At 30.7% G+C, this 17,401-nt stretch overlaps 1 protein-coding gene across 2 annotated transcripts; it reads left to right on the forward strand.

Annotated features, from left to right (window-relative positions):
• Window positions 1-6,863: 6,863 nt before the first annotated feature.
• Window positions 6,864-9,549, forward strand: LOC109609066 (serine/arginine-rich splicing factor 6-like). 2 transcript variants are annotated; one of them, XM_049964477.1, is made up of 4 exons: window positions 6,864-6,995; window positions 7,548-7,655; window positions 7,874-7,996; window positions 8,061-9,549. In XM_049964477.1, exon 4 carries the CDS (start codon window positions 8,096-8,098, stop codon window positions 8,750-8,752), a length of 657 nt encoding a protein of 218 aa, XP_049820434.1. In that variant the 5' UTR covers window positions 6,864-6,995; window positions 7,548-7,655; window positions 7,874-7,996; window positions 8,061-8,095; the 3' UTR covers window positions 8,753-9,549. The 2 variants fall into 2 exon arrangements, with proteins under 2 accessions (XP_049820434.1, XP_049820432.1); XM_049964475.1 differs by lacking the exon at window positions 7,874-7,996.
• Window positions 9,550-17,401: the final 7,852 nt, after the last annotated feature.

Here is a 17,401-nt window from a genome sequence, read left to right on the forward strand (position 1 = left end):
GAAAACATATGATGTAGATAAAAAGTTATTGCTTCAAATACAGTAATTTATGCCAAACATATTTGCAAATTATTCTTCCACATTTTCTTAATTCAAAAACCGATTCCAATTCCATCAGCCGGAGAACCGCTCACATTGAAAATACTTATAGTTGAGAAAAAAAACGCAATATCCGTCTAATATCGGGACACCCTCCCGTCGCGAATATTTATGAAGCCCGAGATTTAAAAGGAACAGAGTGTATATTGTGGCTGGTGGATACCCAGATGTTCCGGGGCGGCATTTAAACTATTATTATGCTGATCGGGCCATGATAGCGGGATTACACTTGCAATAAAACCAGCACTGATACATATCAATGCAACCTCAATATGCTGCGACTGGCCGCTTTATTTATGGCGTTGGTACGCGAGCTGGTGACACGGCGCTCCGCCCATGGGGGCGCGGGCGCGCTCTCCTCTCTAATGCCATTACCATTATGCTAATATCCCATCTTTATTGGATTTAGTGCCCGTTGCTACCACTGCCCCGTTACATCTATCACTACATATGTGCCGTTCTAATCTACTGGTTATTATTTTTACTTAGGGGGTTAATGAATATAGTAGCTCCAGGTTTGGCATAGCATAAACATTAACCCCATTTTTTTATAACTACAGGATTTTTGGTGTGTTTAATGGGTGTTTTTTATTATAATTTGCTTAGATGGTTAATTAATTAGTCTAGGATGGATTAAATTTAGTAAGTTATTATTTTTCTTGTTAACAATAGATCTTTTTAAGAATATAATATAATATACACAATTATACGTAATCATCTACTAATTAAATAAGAAGTTTGCTTTATCGTAAATCATATTTTAGACAATACATTTTGTTTACTTAGAGGTTACTAAAAGAGAAATAATAAACATGAACATTATATCATTGTAAAACATAGTTTACAAATGTCATTGGTTTATTAGTAATAAATTTTTATTATTGTCCAGATATGTATGTAATTAAAATCAAATACAATTATGTCATATTTATAAAATTTGATATTTCATTGACTAATAATGTATGTTATAATCAAATGTTAAAACATATTCGATATATCAATTACTTAATTAGCATTATACCATTATTAAAGGGGAACAAGAAGTCATAATGATTATTGTAAGGGTGCTAATGTATAAAATTGTTAAGGGATAGTGAAAGCATATGGTACACAAATAAACTTTCTTATTATTATGCAAATTTAGTCTTGAATATTTTAATAATACTTGTTGTCCTAATTCTAATATATTTATTCTAAAAGGTATTTTACTCAATTATCATATAATATGTTGGTAATTAAGAATTATACTTTATCATACGAAAGTTTTTACCATATCGTATTCGTATTAAAAGTTAAATGTATAATTAATGTATACAAATAAATTCAAAAATAAGAATATATTTAACAAAACAAATTATTAGTATTAAATGTCTATTTGAACAAAATATATTGTATAATATTTCTATACATAACAACTAAAATGAAACATAATATATAAATACAAAATTATAAAATATAATTGGTATTGTTATGTTATTAAAAAGGAATCTTACATTTTAGTGAGGTTGGATGTTGGATATACTAAATAAAATGTTCCATTAAGACAAGCTATTTTGAATTAAAAAACTACAATCTCACAAGCCATAGAAGTTTTGAAAATATTTTGAAATAAGTAATGTTGATTTTTCATTATTGGTTTAGTTCTACTTTTTTTTATATTTTTTATTTTATATGGTTTATTTTTGTTGATCAAGATACATGAAAAATATTGTAAATAAATTAATTTAATAAATAATTCAAATCTACTATTGTTTAAAAGTTTAAATACCACCCAATTCATGTTATAAATATTATGATCCATATTAAAATTATAACTAAAATTTAATTCGATCAAATAATTATGAGCAATTTCTCATATACAAGATTCTCAAAAAACAAAAAACATCTTTACTTTTCGACAGTGCAAGGTAGATTAATTGTTTTAATCAGTTATCATAAACACGCGGAGTGAGCGGGCAGTATGTGGTGGGGGGCCGACAATGCACCGCAAGCGAATTTGAATTCGAGGTGTAACTGCAGATCTGACGCTGACTGTAGATGTATATTGAAAAAAGAAATGATTAAAATTTGAAGTCAATCGGAAAACATATTGTCGCTTTTTTGTTCTTTTTTCTTCATATAGTTAATGTATCTCAAATAAGCTTGTATTTTTTGTCATAATTTGTTGTATTTAATAATTTTTACTAAACATTTAACATGCAAGAGCAAGATAGAGCAAGAGGTTCCGGAAGACGCAGAGCTACCACAGAGCCACAAGACCATCGTCTTAGATTATTAACACTAAGGGATGAGTTTAACGCGGATGATTGCTGATGAATTTTTTGTCAATAAGGGTAGGTCAATTGGTATTCGATCTGTTTACCTCCGTATAGGGTTTTCAGACTTATCGCCCTTCTGTGGACAAACTTCTACCAGCAAACCAAAAAAATTGGAATAAATCAATTATATCCATCCAGGTGGCTCATTTTTTTTTGTACGTTGAATAGTTGATAATATAGTTTATGAACGAGTGTCTAAGATGGCGAATGCGCCGGTATCGAAGTTTAATTTTTAGTATAAAAAATATCTTGAACAATAAATTTTATGGTTTGATATTGAATTTGCATTAATTTTTGGGATTGGTTTGTCTCTTTCACATCATCCGTTTCTGACATCCTAACTTCTGACCAGAGGTTTACAGAAGAAGGAACCGTTTTTACCATGCGAAGTTTTTACCGAAGTATCCGGTTTTTTTCTTACTGTCGTCAATTTGGTAATTTCACAGTTGTTTTGAACAGTAAGATAACCAGATTTATAATCGATAGAACAGGACTAGGACATTAGAGATGAGACAAACTTTGATGTATCTTCAGCCATAATTAGATGTGGTATGCAATAAAGTACTTCTGGATCATTTACAATTTTCTCTTACCCAAACTTTATACCAAAAATCAGTGGAACTTAACCTTTAAATCAATAAGTTTTATTTATATTTTATTAATATCTTGTAGGTCATTAAGTATACAGGACGTTACATAACTTATCCGAATTTTTTAAATCAGATAAACACTTCTAAATAATAAGTCGATTTCTTAAAAAAATCTAATAAAAGTCCAACAGCAAACGAGATAAAAAATGTTAAAGTTTGTAACAAACCTTACTCTGCAAATATTGTAGTGTTTACTTCTTAATATATATAATAATACAATAATTATTGTAACCCAAACAATTTTTATCTCCTTTTTTGTTGTTTCAACAGCTGCCTATAATCTGCGTCTTGCAGGTCAATGTAGAAACTTTTATAGAGTAAGGTTTGTTACAAACTTTAATATTTTTTATCTATTTTTCTTAGATTTATTTTTAAGAATATTATTATTTAAAAGTGCATATCTGGTTAAAAAAAATTTGGATAAGTTACACCCTGTATATGTCCATATTTTATATTTTGATGTCACGAGAGAATAAATATTTGCAACAATTAAGTTAATATGTACGAATAATTTCAAATATTAATTTGAATACACAAATATAAATAAAATTTAATTTAGATATTTAAATTTCTGATTGAAATTTATTTTAATTTTTATCGTGTCCTAAATACATTTTATAAATAATTAAATCCTAACTATAAGAACTTAATTAATAACAGTACCATTATATTAGTTCAAGGTTATTAAAAATTATTCAAAATATATTGTATAGTTAATTGTAATAAAACAACAAAAAAATAAATAGAATCTGGTTTATATCACATATTTAAACGTCAACAAGTCAGTTGTGGAGATGCATCTAATGGAGAGATAGGGAAAGACGAAATCCCTGTAATTGCATAAACGTCTGACTCGCAGACATGCAGAAAAACCAAGAAGCGTATAGCACACAAATTTTCTTAGAGGATCAAATGACTTGGAAGTAAAGCTGCGGACTTAGCCTCACCTCCATAGTAGCGCCGTCTCTATCGGGCCCTTATCTCGGTCATATTGGCCGTTTCACTTCCATTCCCGTATTGCCTGAAAGCTGATGCCAGGTGCCATCCTAAGCTCGCTTGATACTCGCGGATTTATCCAGTGTCGGTCCCAGATCTAGTCTGCACCAATTGATTTAGATGGGATGCAAAAGAACACGCAAAAATTAGAGAGCGATTAATGACGCGTCGGTACGGGCCACGTCAGCCGGTAACCGATGCGATCACAATAATTCTTCCTGCGAGATTTAAAGGTTTATCTGAAGCTACATTACGCGGCTTGTTATTTAAATCCAGGAGCTTTTTATTTCAATTTTGCACGATTTTAAAGCTTACTCTTAAATTAGCACGGTATTTAACCTAATGGATTTTCGATATATTCCATTATATCTATATCTAAAACGTATGCGGTTCCCTTTCTGAACAATCTATTCTACAGGTAGCTCGTTCACGCTCTTTACAATTATGTGTTATGTCGATTAGTTTTTAAATGTTCACCCACGATGAAAATTTTTAATTGCCAGTATTAATTCCATATTGCGTTCCTGCATTTGTTTGTTCGTTTTCTGTGGATAACTTTTAATTTAAAATCAATATCGATTACATTTTCTATTGAGTCTTTTAATTTAAATAGTAATTGTTTTTTCATTGAGTACATTAGAGAATGTCTAAAAAATTTAAAAACTTTTTATGTGGTAGTAATTCATTATTGTGATAATATTTTTTGTTTATAAATTGCTGATTACAAAGTACTTATCACTAAAAAAAGGTTTTTGAAAGAGTATATGTTGAGAAAAAAGATTTCATATTTATAATAAGAAGAAGGACTAATTTGAAAAATTCGAATAATATTGAGAGATTAAAATGGGAAATGAATGTTCGCTGTCAATACGTGTAAAATATTATTTGTTACTTGCCAAAAAGCAAATGGCAGTGGCACGGATCAATAATGTCTGAAAGAATATCGACGTGTCAGTTTGTTGTACATGTCCGGAATTCACAAAGTCCGGCTAAAGCCACGTTCAGTCAGTATTTCTTCATTTGAAATGTAACGCGTTTTTGATCGAGCCCACTAAACGACCGCCCGAATCCAACTCCACATTATTCTCATAGTTGGCTTTGCGAGGCTTCCGGACCTAGTCCCTGTTCTCAAGGTGAAATCCGGGGGCCCCGTGCCCGGCTTCCAAACTTACACTTTTTTCTTATACATGCATAACACATTTTTCTAAAATAAACAGTCGAACTGGCATTTATTTTGTTGAATCATACACAAATAAATACTAGTTTCAGTTTTGATCTGATAAAAAAATAATAAAAAATTGAACAAATGAACTTATGAAGATAGGCACTGAGATAGTCATTGCAACATTTATCTTACGTAAAATATTGATATTAATCTAGACACAAGGCTTTCAAAATATACCACAGTTTTTAAAAATAAATTATGAAAAACTAAAAAAAAAAATATTTTTTCCAGATTCCAACTATTTTCAACTTTTTTAAAATAAAGTGTAATATTTAAGTTTAAGTTAAGTTATATGACATTTCTCAGAATATGTTGACAGTATCTCTGATTCTCATAAAATGCATAAAAATATCATGATTATATTTAATTTAAATATTTTAATTATAATTTGATAATTTTTTAATATCATGAAAAGATGATATTTTTTAAACAAATTAAATATATTTTACCTAATTATGAGTATGTTGAAGGGGACAAAAAATATTCAATAAGATTTACCATTTTTTTTAGTTTCTAAAAGTTTTTAATACTGTTGATGGCTTTAAACTAATATTATTGTCACATTTTCAAAACAACAAAAATTTTTATTTTTTATATAATTACAAATCTTTTTTTGTTTAACATTATTCTATAAAATTTCTATTCTTGTTGTTTACAAAATCTTTTTTGTTATGCCTAACACAATTCAATACACCTTTATCTTTAATGCATTTTTCATTATCTTTATTAATTAATATTACTAAATGGGGTTAATGAATAATAAAATAAATACAATTAAATGTTAGAATCATAATCATCAATACAAAAAAAAAAGAAAAATATCATTCAATTCGGGCATAAATGTCGAGTTTTGTCAAGGGAGTGTAAACACCTGGAATGGATATGAATAAAATCTGTTCTCTTATGGCAATAGATGTTAGTTTTTTATGTAGAATTTACAATAAACCAGATATAAATGACAAAAAAATTGATACATTTTCAGTCTGTTGCTTATTGGAATAACTTAATCCTTTAACTACAAAAGATACTAGATTGATGAAACTATTGGTTTAAAATTAATACCAGATTCGTGCCAACTTATTTAGACAATAGTATATCAATTTAGATCAAAATTTCGTGTATAAATACTCCAGAGACACTTTTAAATGTACATCTACGTTCCGAAGGTAAACTATGTTACGGAGCCACAGAGTAGACATTTTATCATTTCATCATTTACTTGTCTTTTTCTAACACAATTAAAAATAACTTTAATTAATTAAATAGTATTGACTCACCAAATTCAAATTTCACGAGTCGCCACTGCTAATGAGAAATAACGTTAATTTTTCCATCATTATGTTTTCGTTTATAGGTCTAATATTAATGTAATTTCGTGTAATTTGTTGTATATTTTATTATATACGATGTCTCCAACGCTAAATTCCATGGTTCGTAGATCCTGAAACTGTAAACTTGTAAATTTAGCATTAGAAATACCCTGTATAATAAATATATTTCTTTTAAAAGATAATAGAGTGCGCAAGCCAACACCATAACTATTGCATTACTAATAACATAAATAAAATATTTGTTTACATTTACATGCAGATATTTAAATACCTTTTTCTGATACGTTAATGTTTTTTCTGTTTCTTCACGAGTGCTGGTCGCGGTGTCCTGTGTAACTTCAACATATTGAGGTTAGGTGCAGAGATTGTTTATTTGGTAAGATTATCACTACTTATTATTATAGTACTATATTAACGTAATTGCCCCAATTATTCAAAAAAACTATTCTCTTAAGAGGTTATTGAAATAAAATTTACATAACCCGGTTGTCGACAATTTGTCCGACACTTCTTAAGATCACAATAAATTGGAAACAGTGGATTTGTAATAATAGTGTTTTAATAAGATTTAGTTTAAACATTTATTTCTATATCGCTATTCATTTAAACATATATTTTGGCATCTAAGAAATGTCAAATGACAGGTATCACATTACCGCTTAATTATAAACATATTAAAAGTATAATGCAATTGATTGTGATAAAATGCTTACGCATTTTACTCATATTATTTACAAATAGATGAACGCATATCGAATATTCGATACATTCGAATCGATTTATAGTTTCTAATTTATATTGAAACTGAGTTTTAATCTTATATATATTATATCTTAAAGTTAAAATAAAAACTAGAATTAAGCCTCAGCTTATTATAATTATAAGAAACTATTTCGTGTTTACTCGTTTTACTTTAATGCTATTTTAGGTAAAATATTATTTAATCCCAGTGGAGATTTATGCCATTCATCGGCCGTTCGGCATATACTTAGTTTGGAGCCCAATTGGAAGTAAAAGAAAGTCAGTCAACACATAAGTATGTACTTTTATTTAGTGACAATATTTACACAATTATTAAACTTGTTCAAACTTGTAATATGTATGTCAAGCGCATGCGTTTTTATAAAAATGCATTTATAGAAAAACTCTGCGCATGCGTCTGACGGTTTCCATCAGTTATCATATCTGAATTTACTCTTTTATGGATGAAGTTTCAAATTTCCCGCACTAATCACGGATGTAATTCATTGGTAGGTATTTTATAACAAACGTCAAACAATAGGGGTGACACTTTGAGACAAAGTAGATAATTAATTTTGAAATCAAAGGTTTGGGGGACCTAACAAAAATTTTGTCCTATTTATTTAATGTAATGATGTAAGTTCATAGTTTATTATATGTTATTTTAAACGAATTTCATTTATATATAATTACTTTTTAGGTTTGGATGATCCGACCACGTACTAGACTAGAAAAATGGCGACCAGAGTGTATGTTGGAAATATACCATTCGACTCTACGGAACGCGATTTGGTCGTGTTCTTCCAAAGGTACGGCAAGATTGATGAAATATTCATGAAGAACGGATACGCGTTCGTTGAATTCGATGACTTCCGCGACGCCGAAGATGCCGTCTGCGACATGAACGACAGAAAATTGTTGGGCAGAAGGGTAACGGTGGAAATTGCCCGGGGAAAACCGAGGCTGCGCGGCGACAGAAGAAAAGGTCCTCCAGTCAGGACCAACTATAGGTTAATCGTCGAGAACCTATCATCTAGAGCCACCTGGCGTGATTTGAAGAAACACATGCGCAGAGGCGGCGACGTGACTTACGCCGATGCCCATCACTTCCGACGCAACGAAGGAATCGTGGAATTTGCAACTTACGGCGACATGAAGTGTGCAATGGAAAAAATGTCCAATACTGAATTGAACGGTAGAAGGATTCGTTTGGTCGAAGACGACAGGGTCAAAAATAAATACAGCTTCCGTTCAAGAAGCAGGTCGATTTCCGAGTCCAGGAAACGTAAACGTAGCTTTTCCAATGACCGGTCGCTGGAACGTTTTGCACGCAGGAGATCTGAATCAAGATCTAGCAGGTCCCGCTCTACAAGCAGACCAAAACGATATTAGTAAGATGTTCATTCTTAGTCCAATCGTAAGCAATTGTTATACGTAAGTACGTTAAATTTAGAATTTCATTAATTTCAACTTTCAAGTATTTTTAATTAGTTTTTCGTATTTTCTAATCCATTTGTTTAGAAGTATTTGTTCATTTCAGTTTTAATAAACATTATCGTATAACTTTTACTAGTGTACAATAAATAAGGATATATCAAATTTAATTATAAACGTAAACGTAAAATTCGCAAGATCCACAATTTTAAAATCCGATCGTATACAGAAAGAGCGCCCACTCACAAATGGTTGAGAGAGTATATTTTCCAATAGTAATGTCTTGGTTAGTCAATAGAAAGAAGAGATTTATGCTTTGCCGCATAGACGGGAACAAATGGGCCAAATAATCGATACTGATATCGGGACGATGAGATTGACATGACTTCAAGAGGCTTTCCAATAAAATTGAGTTTCTGATAGTAATTATGTTGACTATAAATAACTTTCTGCTTCATCATTTTGTTTAAGAACGAATTTCGATTTTATAATCACTTTTAAAATTAAATTATTGAGTTTTAATCAGAATTCTAAAATTGAGAACTTGCGTACGTGTTTGCAGTTCATTCATTTGGAGAATAGAGTAAATGTCTTACTATAATGCAAAAGTCACAAAATTTATTCTACTTTTAAAATGTTTGATATTGAAATATTTGTTTAGCACAAAAATAATTTTTATGTGTTTAAATTTGTTACATTTTGTATGATATTTTATTGTTTGACAAAGTGTTTAAAATAAAAGGATTTAAAATTAATTTTATTTAGACGGTCTTTTCTTTTTCATTCCATGTAATGTTTAAACTTTTAAGCGAATTTAAATCTCTCCCTTAAAATGGTTAAAATGTCTCCGATTTTAGTGTCATTTTGTAGCCGCATTACACAAAGGTTTTATTACTGCTTTCGACGGTTTTTATTACCAGCAACTCCAATACCAATGCCAAAAATACGGTTATCTTTAATTAAATTGTTTTAATATAGAGAGTTGGTAAATTAAATCCAAATGTTTTTTTTTTCATTGTGTCCATTTGTGTAACATTTCAGTCCAACATTACATCTAATTGAGGCGAAATAAAATATGTTTTTTAAATTAGAGGAATAACTATTTGAATTTGCAAATATAGTGGTGGACAATATTATAGCAACTTTTTAAAGTATTAAATATTTTAGCCATAACCATTGTATTTAATGTCAAATGTTATTGTCGATTTATACAATATTATAAATATTAATTTTTATTCTATAATATGTTATACATTTTTTTCTGAATTGAGCTGGTATTTTTATTGATTAAATCTATGTTAATTTAATATTTTTGTACAAAAATATGTACAGTTTTGTCCCTGTAGGATTTCCAATATAAGTAAAACCATTATTTTTTATAAATTAAATTTGCACTGGTCACTAAAAACTATTTGTCCCAACTGTTTTGTAGTATAAGAAATGTGATCCGGAGGAAGATAAAATTATATCTTCACGTTTTTAGTGAAAAGCAGGTTTTTTCTTATAGATCTGGTCTCAAACGAACCCCCATCTAAAAACCATCTTCTGACAGTCCTTGAACAAATTTCAACAAGTTTAATTTTCTTCATATTGACTTTAGTTTTAGTTGATGATAGTTGGATTGTATTTTGGCATTCAAATTATGCAGTTATCGATTTCATTTCAAGTTTTTCGAACTCTGAAAAAATTTTTAGTAGCAATCTTAGCCTCCACTTCTTATTTCTCTAGGTCTACTGAGTGGTAACTATACAGAATTATAATTTTTTTGCTGTCATTTCGACCAATGATTAAATAAATATAAAAAGCAAAAGACAGCTAGTAAATAATCGATCAATAAATATTATAGGTACTGGCATGCAATTCAAGCTATGAGTATAGCTCATATTTTTAATATATTTTAATAAATTTCTATAATTATGGCCACTACTATATATTTACGGAAAACATTGTTATTACTTTTATTTTTGTAAACAAGATGATGTTTTGCGATAAACATTTCTTGATCATTTAACGGAGATTATACAACTTTTGCATGTTCTGTTTCTAAGCTCTTTATTTATATTTTTGTTTAAAGACTCGGACAGTTCCCAAAAAAGTGATATTGCAAGAAAACTTAAACCGGATTTAAAATATTTAAAACAGTTAATCGAATAGGAAACAAAAACACTTTTATTTATTATGTTATTTATGTTATTTAATTTTGTCGTTTATTTATTTTAAAAATAACTTCACTTTTTGTTCTCTAAAGCTGAGTATTTTCGCTGAACTAACAAACTGAAGGTACGTAATAAAAATATCATTCTTATAACACCTAAACATAAGCCGTATAAAAAGTCAAGGGCTTGATTGGGAACAGACGATAAAAAGGCCTCCTGTAACAAATCTCGCAATCATAAAATTCCATGTCTATCAGTTCTAATATGCCAGTATTTTCATTGTGTCATAATCTGGCATAAAACAGTAATCCTCTGGGGAGCGAGGAAATATAGATCCGCCACACGGAGAGGACACAATCGGATGAAATTAGGGGACATTATAGTGCGACACCATCCGCAAGAATCCACGCATCCGTGAGATTCGATTAGTAAATCTTGCGTAATAATTGAAATATCAAGGAATAACACCGCCGCCCGACTATGCGACACTTGTTCTACTAGAGATGCTTATTCGAGTTAATTGAAACCATCGCCCGAATTTTGTTTACGTCATTGCCTCCCTTATTTATTCGATATCGGGCACGTTGATGATTCACAGGGTCTAATACAATTTTGAAATTGTTTAAAAGTTATTTTTTAATAACCAATTTTATCATTAATTTATTACATGTTAATTGAATTATATTAAACATTATTCAACATATACATATAAATACGTAGCAATAGACCAATAAGATATGTTTATACATAATTACTAGGTTGTTAATGGATTAGAACTATAACTTTGATGCCATTTTAATAATTCATGTATCATAATTAGAAAGCCAGAATTTTATTCAGATCTATTTTATTAACATTTACAAGATGATCAAAGGGTACAATTTTTAACAATGGAATAAACAAAACATTTTTAAAGACCATTAACGTTCATACCGAAATGACAAATGTATTAGAAGAATTAATCCTCCCAAAAACAATGGTCTGTTGGTGATCATAAAAGTCTTGAGAACGTCCAAATACTGCACAAATACGAGAAATCGCCACGAAAATACAGTATATCGTTTCGAGATTTAGTAGAAGTTCTAGACATTTCATTATGTGTAGAGAGTAATATTTTAAATAAAGTTTTGTATCTTAAAAAACTCATATGCAAACAGTGGTACTAAAACACCGTCAAACAGAACTTTGTCAGCAACATTTGAAGCGTTTTATGCACTATGTACGAGACTTGAATCTACCACCATTATCCTGAATAAAAATAAGAATTTAAGAAATGGTGTAAATCCGCCTCTTTGGTTTCTAAGCGAGTGTCAGTTCAGAAATCGTCCAAGGTGAAGTTAGTGTCAGTTTTGTTCGTGAATTATTATTTAAATGAATGAAACAATAAACAGTGATTATTATTGTGACCTTTTGGTCCATTGGGGTGAAAAAAATTATGAAAAAAGTATCAGGTTTACAGAAGATAACGCTTCTGTTTCAAAAAAATTTATTGGTAAAAAAATTCTTTTTATCAACTGCGGAGAAAATAGTTGCAACTTCAAATTCAAAAATGTCGTTGGAAGAAATTTATTGAGCTGAGAGTGATTATACTAAAAAAGAACCATTGTTACGACTATAAATTCATTGGTTTCAACTTATTGAACTATCTGGTATATATGTGCTAAGAAAATAATCAGTAATTCATTTTCTTAGAATTATCGAAAAATAATATATTTATTTCTTTAGAAATATTTTATTAATCGTAAATATTGTGTTCCGGCAGTAATAGAGAACCAATCTTCGAGTCGAAAATAGCTTAATCAAAATGAACTAGTACGAAAAATATAAATGATAAACGAAAAGCGTTGCCAATGTAGTCACGTTTGACTTTGAATTATTTGAAGGACGCTCCAGATTGGATTAAACGAGTGACGTCACGGCATCTTCGTAACATACTAATGTGAGACGCCGCCGCCGTCACATCTTTGTTTTATTAGTATTTATGTTGGCGGTGCAAGACAAATGCGAATCGTGCATATTTGACGTGGAATAATATCAGTGAAATATTCATGCGTTGTGCACGGGACAGAATTCATCTTATCTAAATTTGGAGTCGCTGATCTTTAATAATTGCCCGTTTCCGAAGATTACACACCAGAATTTGCGGGGTGGATTCGACGAAATCCAGAAAATCATTCAAATACTTCAGGTCTTTGTAGATGAATCCGTTTTGGCGCCACCTCACTTAAGACTAAATCTTCCTTAGCATAAATTTAGCATGGAAAAATTGATTTTGACATACAATAAATCTAATGTGCCCGGGTTGAATAACCACTTAAGATTTCCATTCATAATATTTCAAACTGTTTGAGTTATACCTGCATTGTTTTAAATGTTGCCCCAATAATTGGCAGTAAATTAGTTTGGATACTGGTAAGGTTCGTAAAAGGCGAGCGGCGCTGGCCGCGTGGCATCCGAGAGGGGAAAAGGGCGGCCGAACGGCCGTCAGAGCTAAAGTGGGATTAGTAGAGCCGGAGCCAATCAAGGCTCCTGGCAGAGGGTGTTGTGCCCCCGATTATTCTGACAGCAACGGGGGAAACCGCAAGGAACACTCCTGCTATTGCTACTAGCAAACAAACTCTCTCTGAATTCCATCCACAATGAGACACCAGCAGTTCGATTGTGTGCCGGTCTTAAGGATTCCGTATGTTCTGAATGCACAAAGGGGTCCGAAAGTTACAGTTGCAATTAACTCTAGAGATACATTTGAACTTCTCATGAATAAATTACGGTGATATGATAGGGTCATTATATATAATAAGGTTGTTACTCTCAATTAAAACAAATAATATTGATCAATCCTATCTGATAATGACAGATGCACTGGTCTCACATATTAATTGTTAACACAGAATAGAGTAAGGTTTTTCTGGAAGTCACTTGTAGTTTAGTTTTTTACTTCATTTCAATATTTATGCAGCGAAATAAGGATTTGACGTTTGTATTATTGCGATAATAAAACAAAACCTTAAAGCGATTATTCATTTTAAGCAGAACAAACAGCGGTGATTTATCCTAGGATATTCAGTGGATTTTAAATTGAGAATGAAAACAGTTTTAGCTCTAACTGATTGATTGCTTATGCTTGACTTTACTAAATAAAATATTTTCCAAGAAATGATTTACTAATTAATCTATTCCATACATTATATATTTTCTTATCAATTTTCCCAATAACATTTCTGTGATGCAAATTTCTGGTATCTTTTAACTATTATTCAAGAATGATCAGAGGCATTAACTCAAGCTGTTGAACTCTATTAGCAGATGCACGTAAAGCTCAACATAATTTCATTAGAATACCAATAAACCAATAACGTGAAATTGGTTTGATCAGTAATTATAGCGGCCCTCTTTTAACCTTTGATGAATTTAATTAACTGTACTCCAAACGATTTATCGTCGAAATTCAGAGAAGTATTAACAAAAAACATATGCATAATCTAATAACCGAAAAGAGGGGACTAGGTTATTACAGATGAAATTAAATAAATACAATCGGACAAATTAATTAAATAGTTTATTTAGATATATTGGTGTTGACATATGTAATGAGCTATACATGTATAAATATGAATTAGTTTGTGTTTGTAGTGGGCTTTAATTTGTTCTGGATTTTAATATATGCTTAATATTGAATCTGTATTTGCAATTGGGTTGTTTAATGCGTATATCCACTAGTTTTTTTTAGAAAATGTGGTTAAATATATTTTAATGTTTATTAATTGTAAAGCACATGCTAATGTTCTTAGTGCTGTACTAAGTAATTCATCTTGAAACATTATTTTGAATGAGTACGTCTAAATATATAAGTAAAGTAAGATCCATTATTTAGTTCGATGTATTTTACTCACTATATGGGAAGTTAAGAGTACAAAAACATTACTATGTATACCCTATTAATAGGACATGATATTAAACTGAGGATATATATATAATGAATTTAATCTTTGCACAATCGTAATAACTCTTTAAAGAGTGGCATACACTTGGGACGGACCTGTTCACTTGAAAGTACATAATCAAAATTAGGAACTTCACCAAATGTCCCATATAACATTTGGTTATCACGCAGTTGATGTTTACATAATATGTCCAACATGCGATTTGCACAATTTGGTTATTTTTAGTTTTTAAAACAAATTGCTACCAGCTTAGGTCAATACAGAAACAGGACAAACACATGTAATATGCGTGATTTTTGTGTAGTTTATCGTTGGTAAATATTAATGCAAGGATTTGGTAGTATTTATTTAATAAAAATGTTTATTTCGAACATATGATACTTTAATTATTGTCATATGAAGGCATATTTTTACGCTATTATGTAAACATTATCTAGACATCACATGTACAGAAACACACACATACATGTACACATTGAAGCCTTTTCCAAAAAATGAACGAACATTGTCCATTAAAAGTATGTGCAATTAGGTAATTATAAAATTTATCTCTATTTATCAAGGCTAAAGTGCAGGTTATCAAAATTACAATAGTCATATCACAGTCATAATTTTTCTATAGATTAATACAATGATAAATTTAAATTTATTTTATTCATGCATAGATTCACATTGTTTGTGATCTTCTAGTATTGTTACTAGATTTTTACCATAATATTTATTTGACAACAATTTCTTGAATTACGATACATGGTGTTATTAAAAAGTACAAAAAATAATAATTTAATAAACCAAATCAGTGTATCTTAAATTGTTAATATCGTCAGTTGCCTACCATTATTTTATTTAAATTTTGTGAATATTTTTCTTTAGGTACCAAAGCCAAGTATAAACTTCAGCAGATTACATTTTATTAGTGTTATTGATGTTTGCCTTTTGATACCAAGTATGTGTAACATTTACATTCAATACTTTCAGAAATTTAACAAAAACTACTAATACTAGGTGGTTTTTGGAATTGTAGTAAGATAATGCCAAGGAATAAAATATATAAATAATATAAATATTCATATTTTGGTGTAAAATCACGAATAACAATATTAATAATAAAAAACAACAATTCGACAATATTATAAAATTACAACTGGTAATATCTGGCTTAATATATAATATAATATATTTTTGAGTAAATGTGCATTGTTACAATATGCAAATAAGAAGGTAGGTCTTTTAATTTAATTATTTTCAAGATGACGTGACATAAAATAAAATTAAATGGCAGAATAAGCATTTGGTTTATGAAACCTCCTTCGCAATATAGAAAACAATTTCGTCGTCTTTTTCATTTCGGCAGCGCCATACAATTTATCAAAATGGCATTCGAGTAGAGCGGAGTGCTTTGATGTCGGGTGATATTTCATAAATCAGCAGCGGAGACACATCAAGCGCGAGCATTTAAACTCACGGCTGGCGCACACAACACAAGAAAGACATCCTAAGCCTGACACGACTCGTTGCTCCTAATTATGCACGCAAAGATTTCTCGCTTAATTTAGTTCTACCGGTTCCAGAGTTTCGCGTTTCCCCCCTCGTTCCCATTCCAGCGGGCCAATTTTCTCGGGAGGACGCCGCCAGAATGAGCGTCGCGACGCCGCTCCAGGAGTGGGCATTTCACATTCTAACTTCCAAGGAAGACGTCGCCATGGCAACGCGCTCGAGTAGGGGAGCGCCATTTTGTCCCCGACTACGGAGTTAGCGAAAGCGCCACAAATTTATATCTGCCTCATCCAGGGCTCAGAAGAGATCATTACCAAAGCTTTCTACTCAATTGCGGATCGCCTGGAGTTTGATCTATTTGTCGTCGCTTTTTACCTGACTCTCCGCATTTCTTTATTATTTTATATCTGTCGACATTCAATTGGAGTTGCAGCCACAACTAATTCAACGGATCTTTCCTTTTATAAGTTGTTAGGTACTTTACAATAAAAGATATTCTAAATGGTCATCACTAACATATTAGGTTTTTAATTAAGGTATATACTATATATCCTACATCTAACTCTAAATGTTTAAATTATCTTTAGATAATGAGACATAAACTAGATGCTAGATGATCTCTGAAGGTGTTAATTCCAATAATTTACGAACCTGAACAAATATAGATACTCAAACAATGGTCAGGAAAGCTTTAACCTTTACATTATCTCTAGAATAATATAAATAAACAACAATTAATAATTGTTTTGCTATAGTAGTTTGTCAAAATATTTATCACTAGCACGTATATTGATTAATGCAATAATAAAATAACAATAAGCAATTGTACACAGTTATTGTAATCCCGTCGTTGTATGTACCGTTGCTGTGCGGGAGTACAGGTGGGCAGAGAAAGGATGAAGTTAGTGAAACGAACAGCGGGCGAGGCAATAAAGAAGAATTATTAAGGAAACCCATGAGCCAACAAATCCAGTCAGAGTTGGCGGCACAAGTTGGGGATCAATGGATCA

The sequence above is a fragment of the Aethina tumida genome, chromosome 3 (genome assembly GCF_024364675.1).
Source record: "Aethina tumida isolate Nest 87 chromosome 3, icAetTumi1.1, whole genome shotgun sequence".
Taxonomy (NCBI): domain Eukaryota; kingdom Metazoa; phylum Arthropoda; class Insecta; order Coleoptera; family Nitidulidae; genus Aethina; species Aethina tumida.

Excerpts from the sequence above, each read along its gene's own strand:
- LOC109609066 (XM_049964477.1), top strand. The coding sequence starts at position 8,096 with ATGGCGACCAGAGTGTATGTTGGAAATATACCATTCGACTCTACGGAA.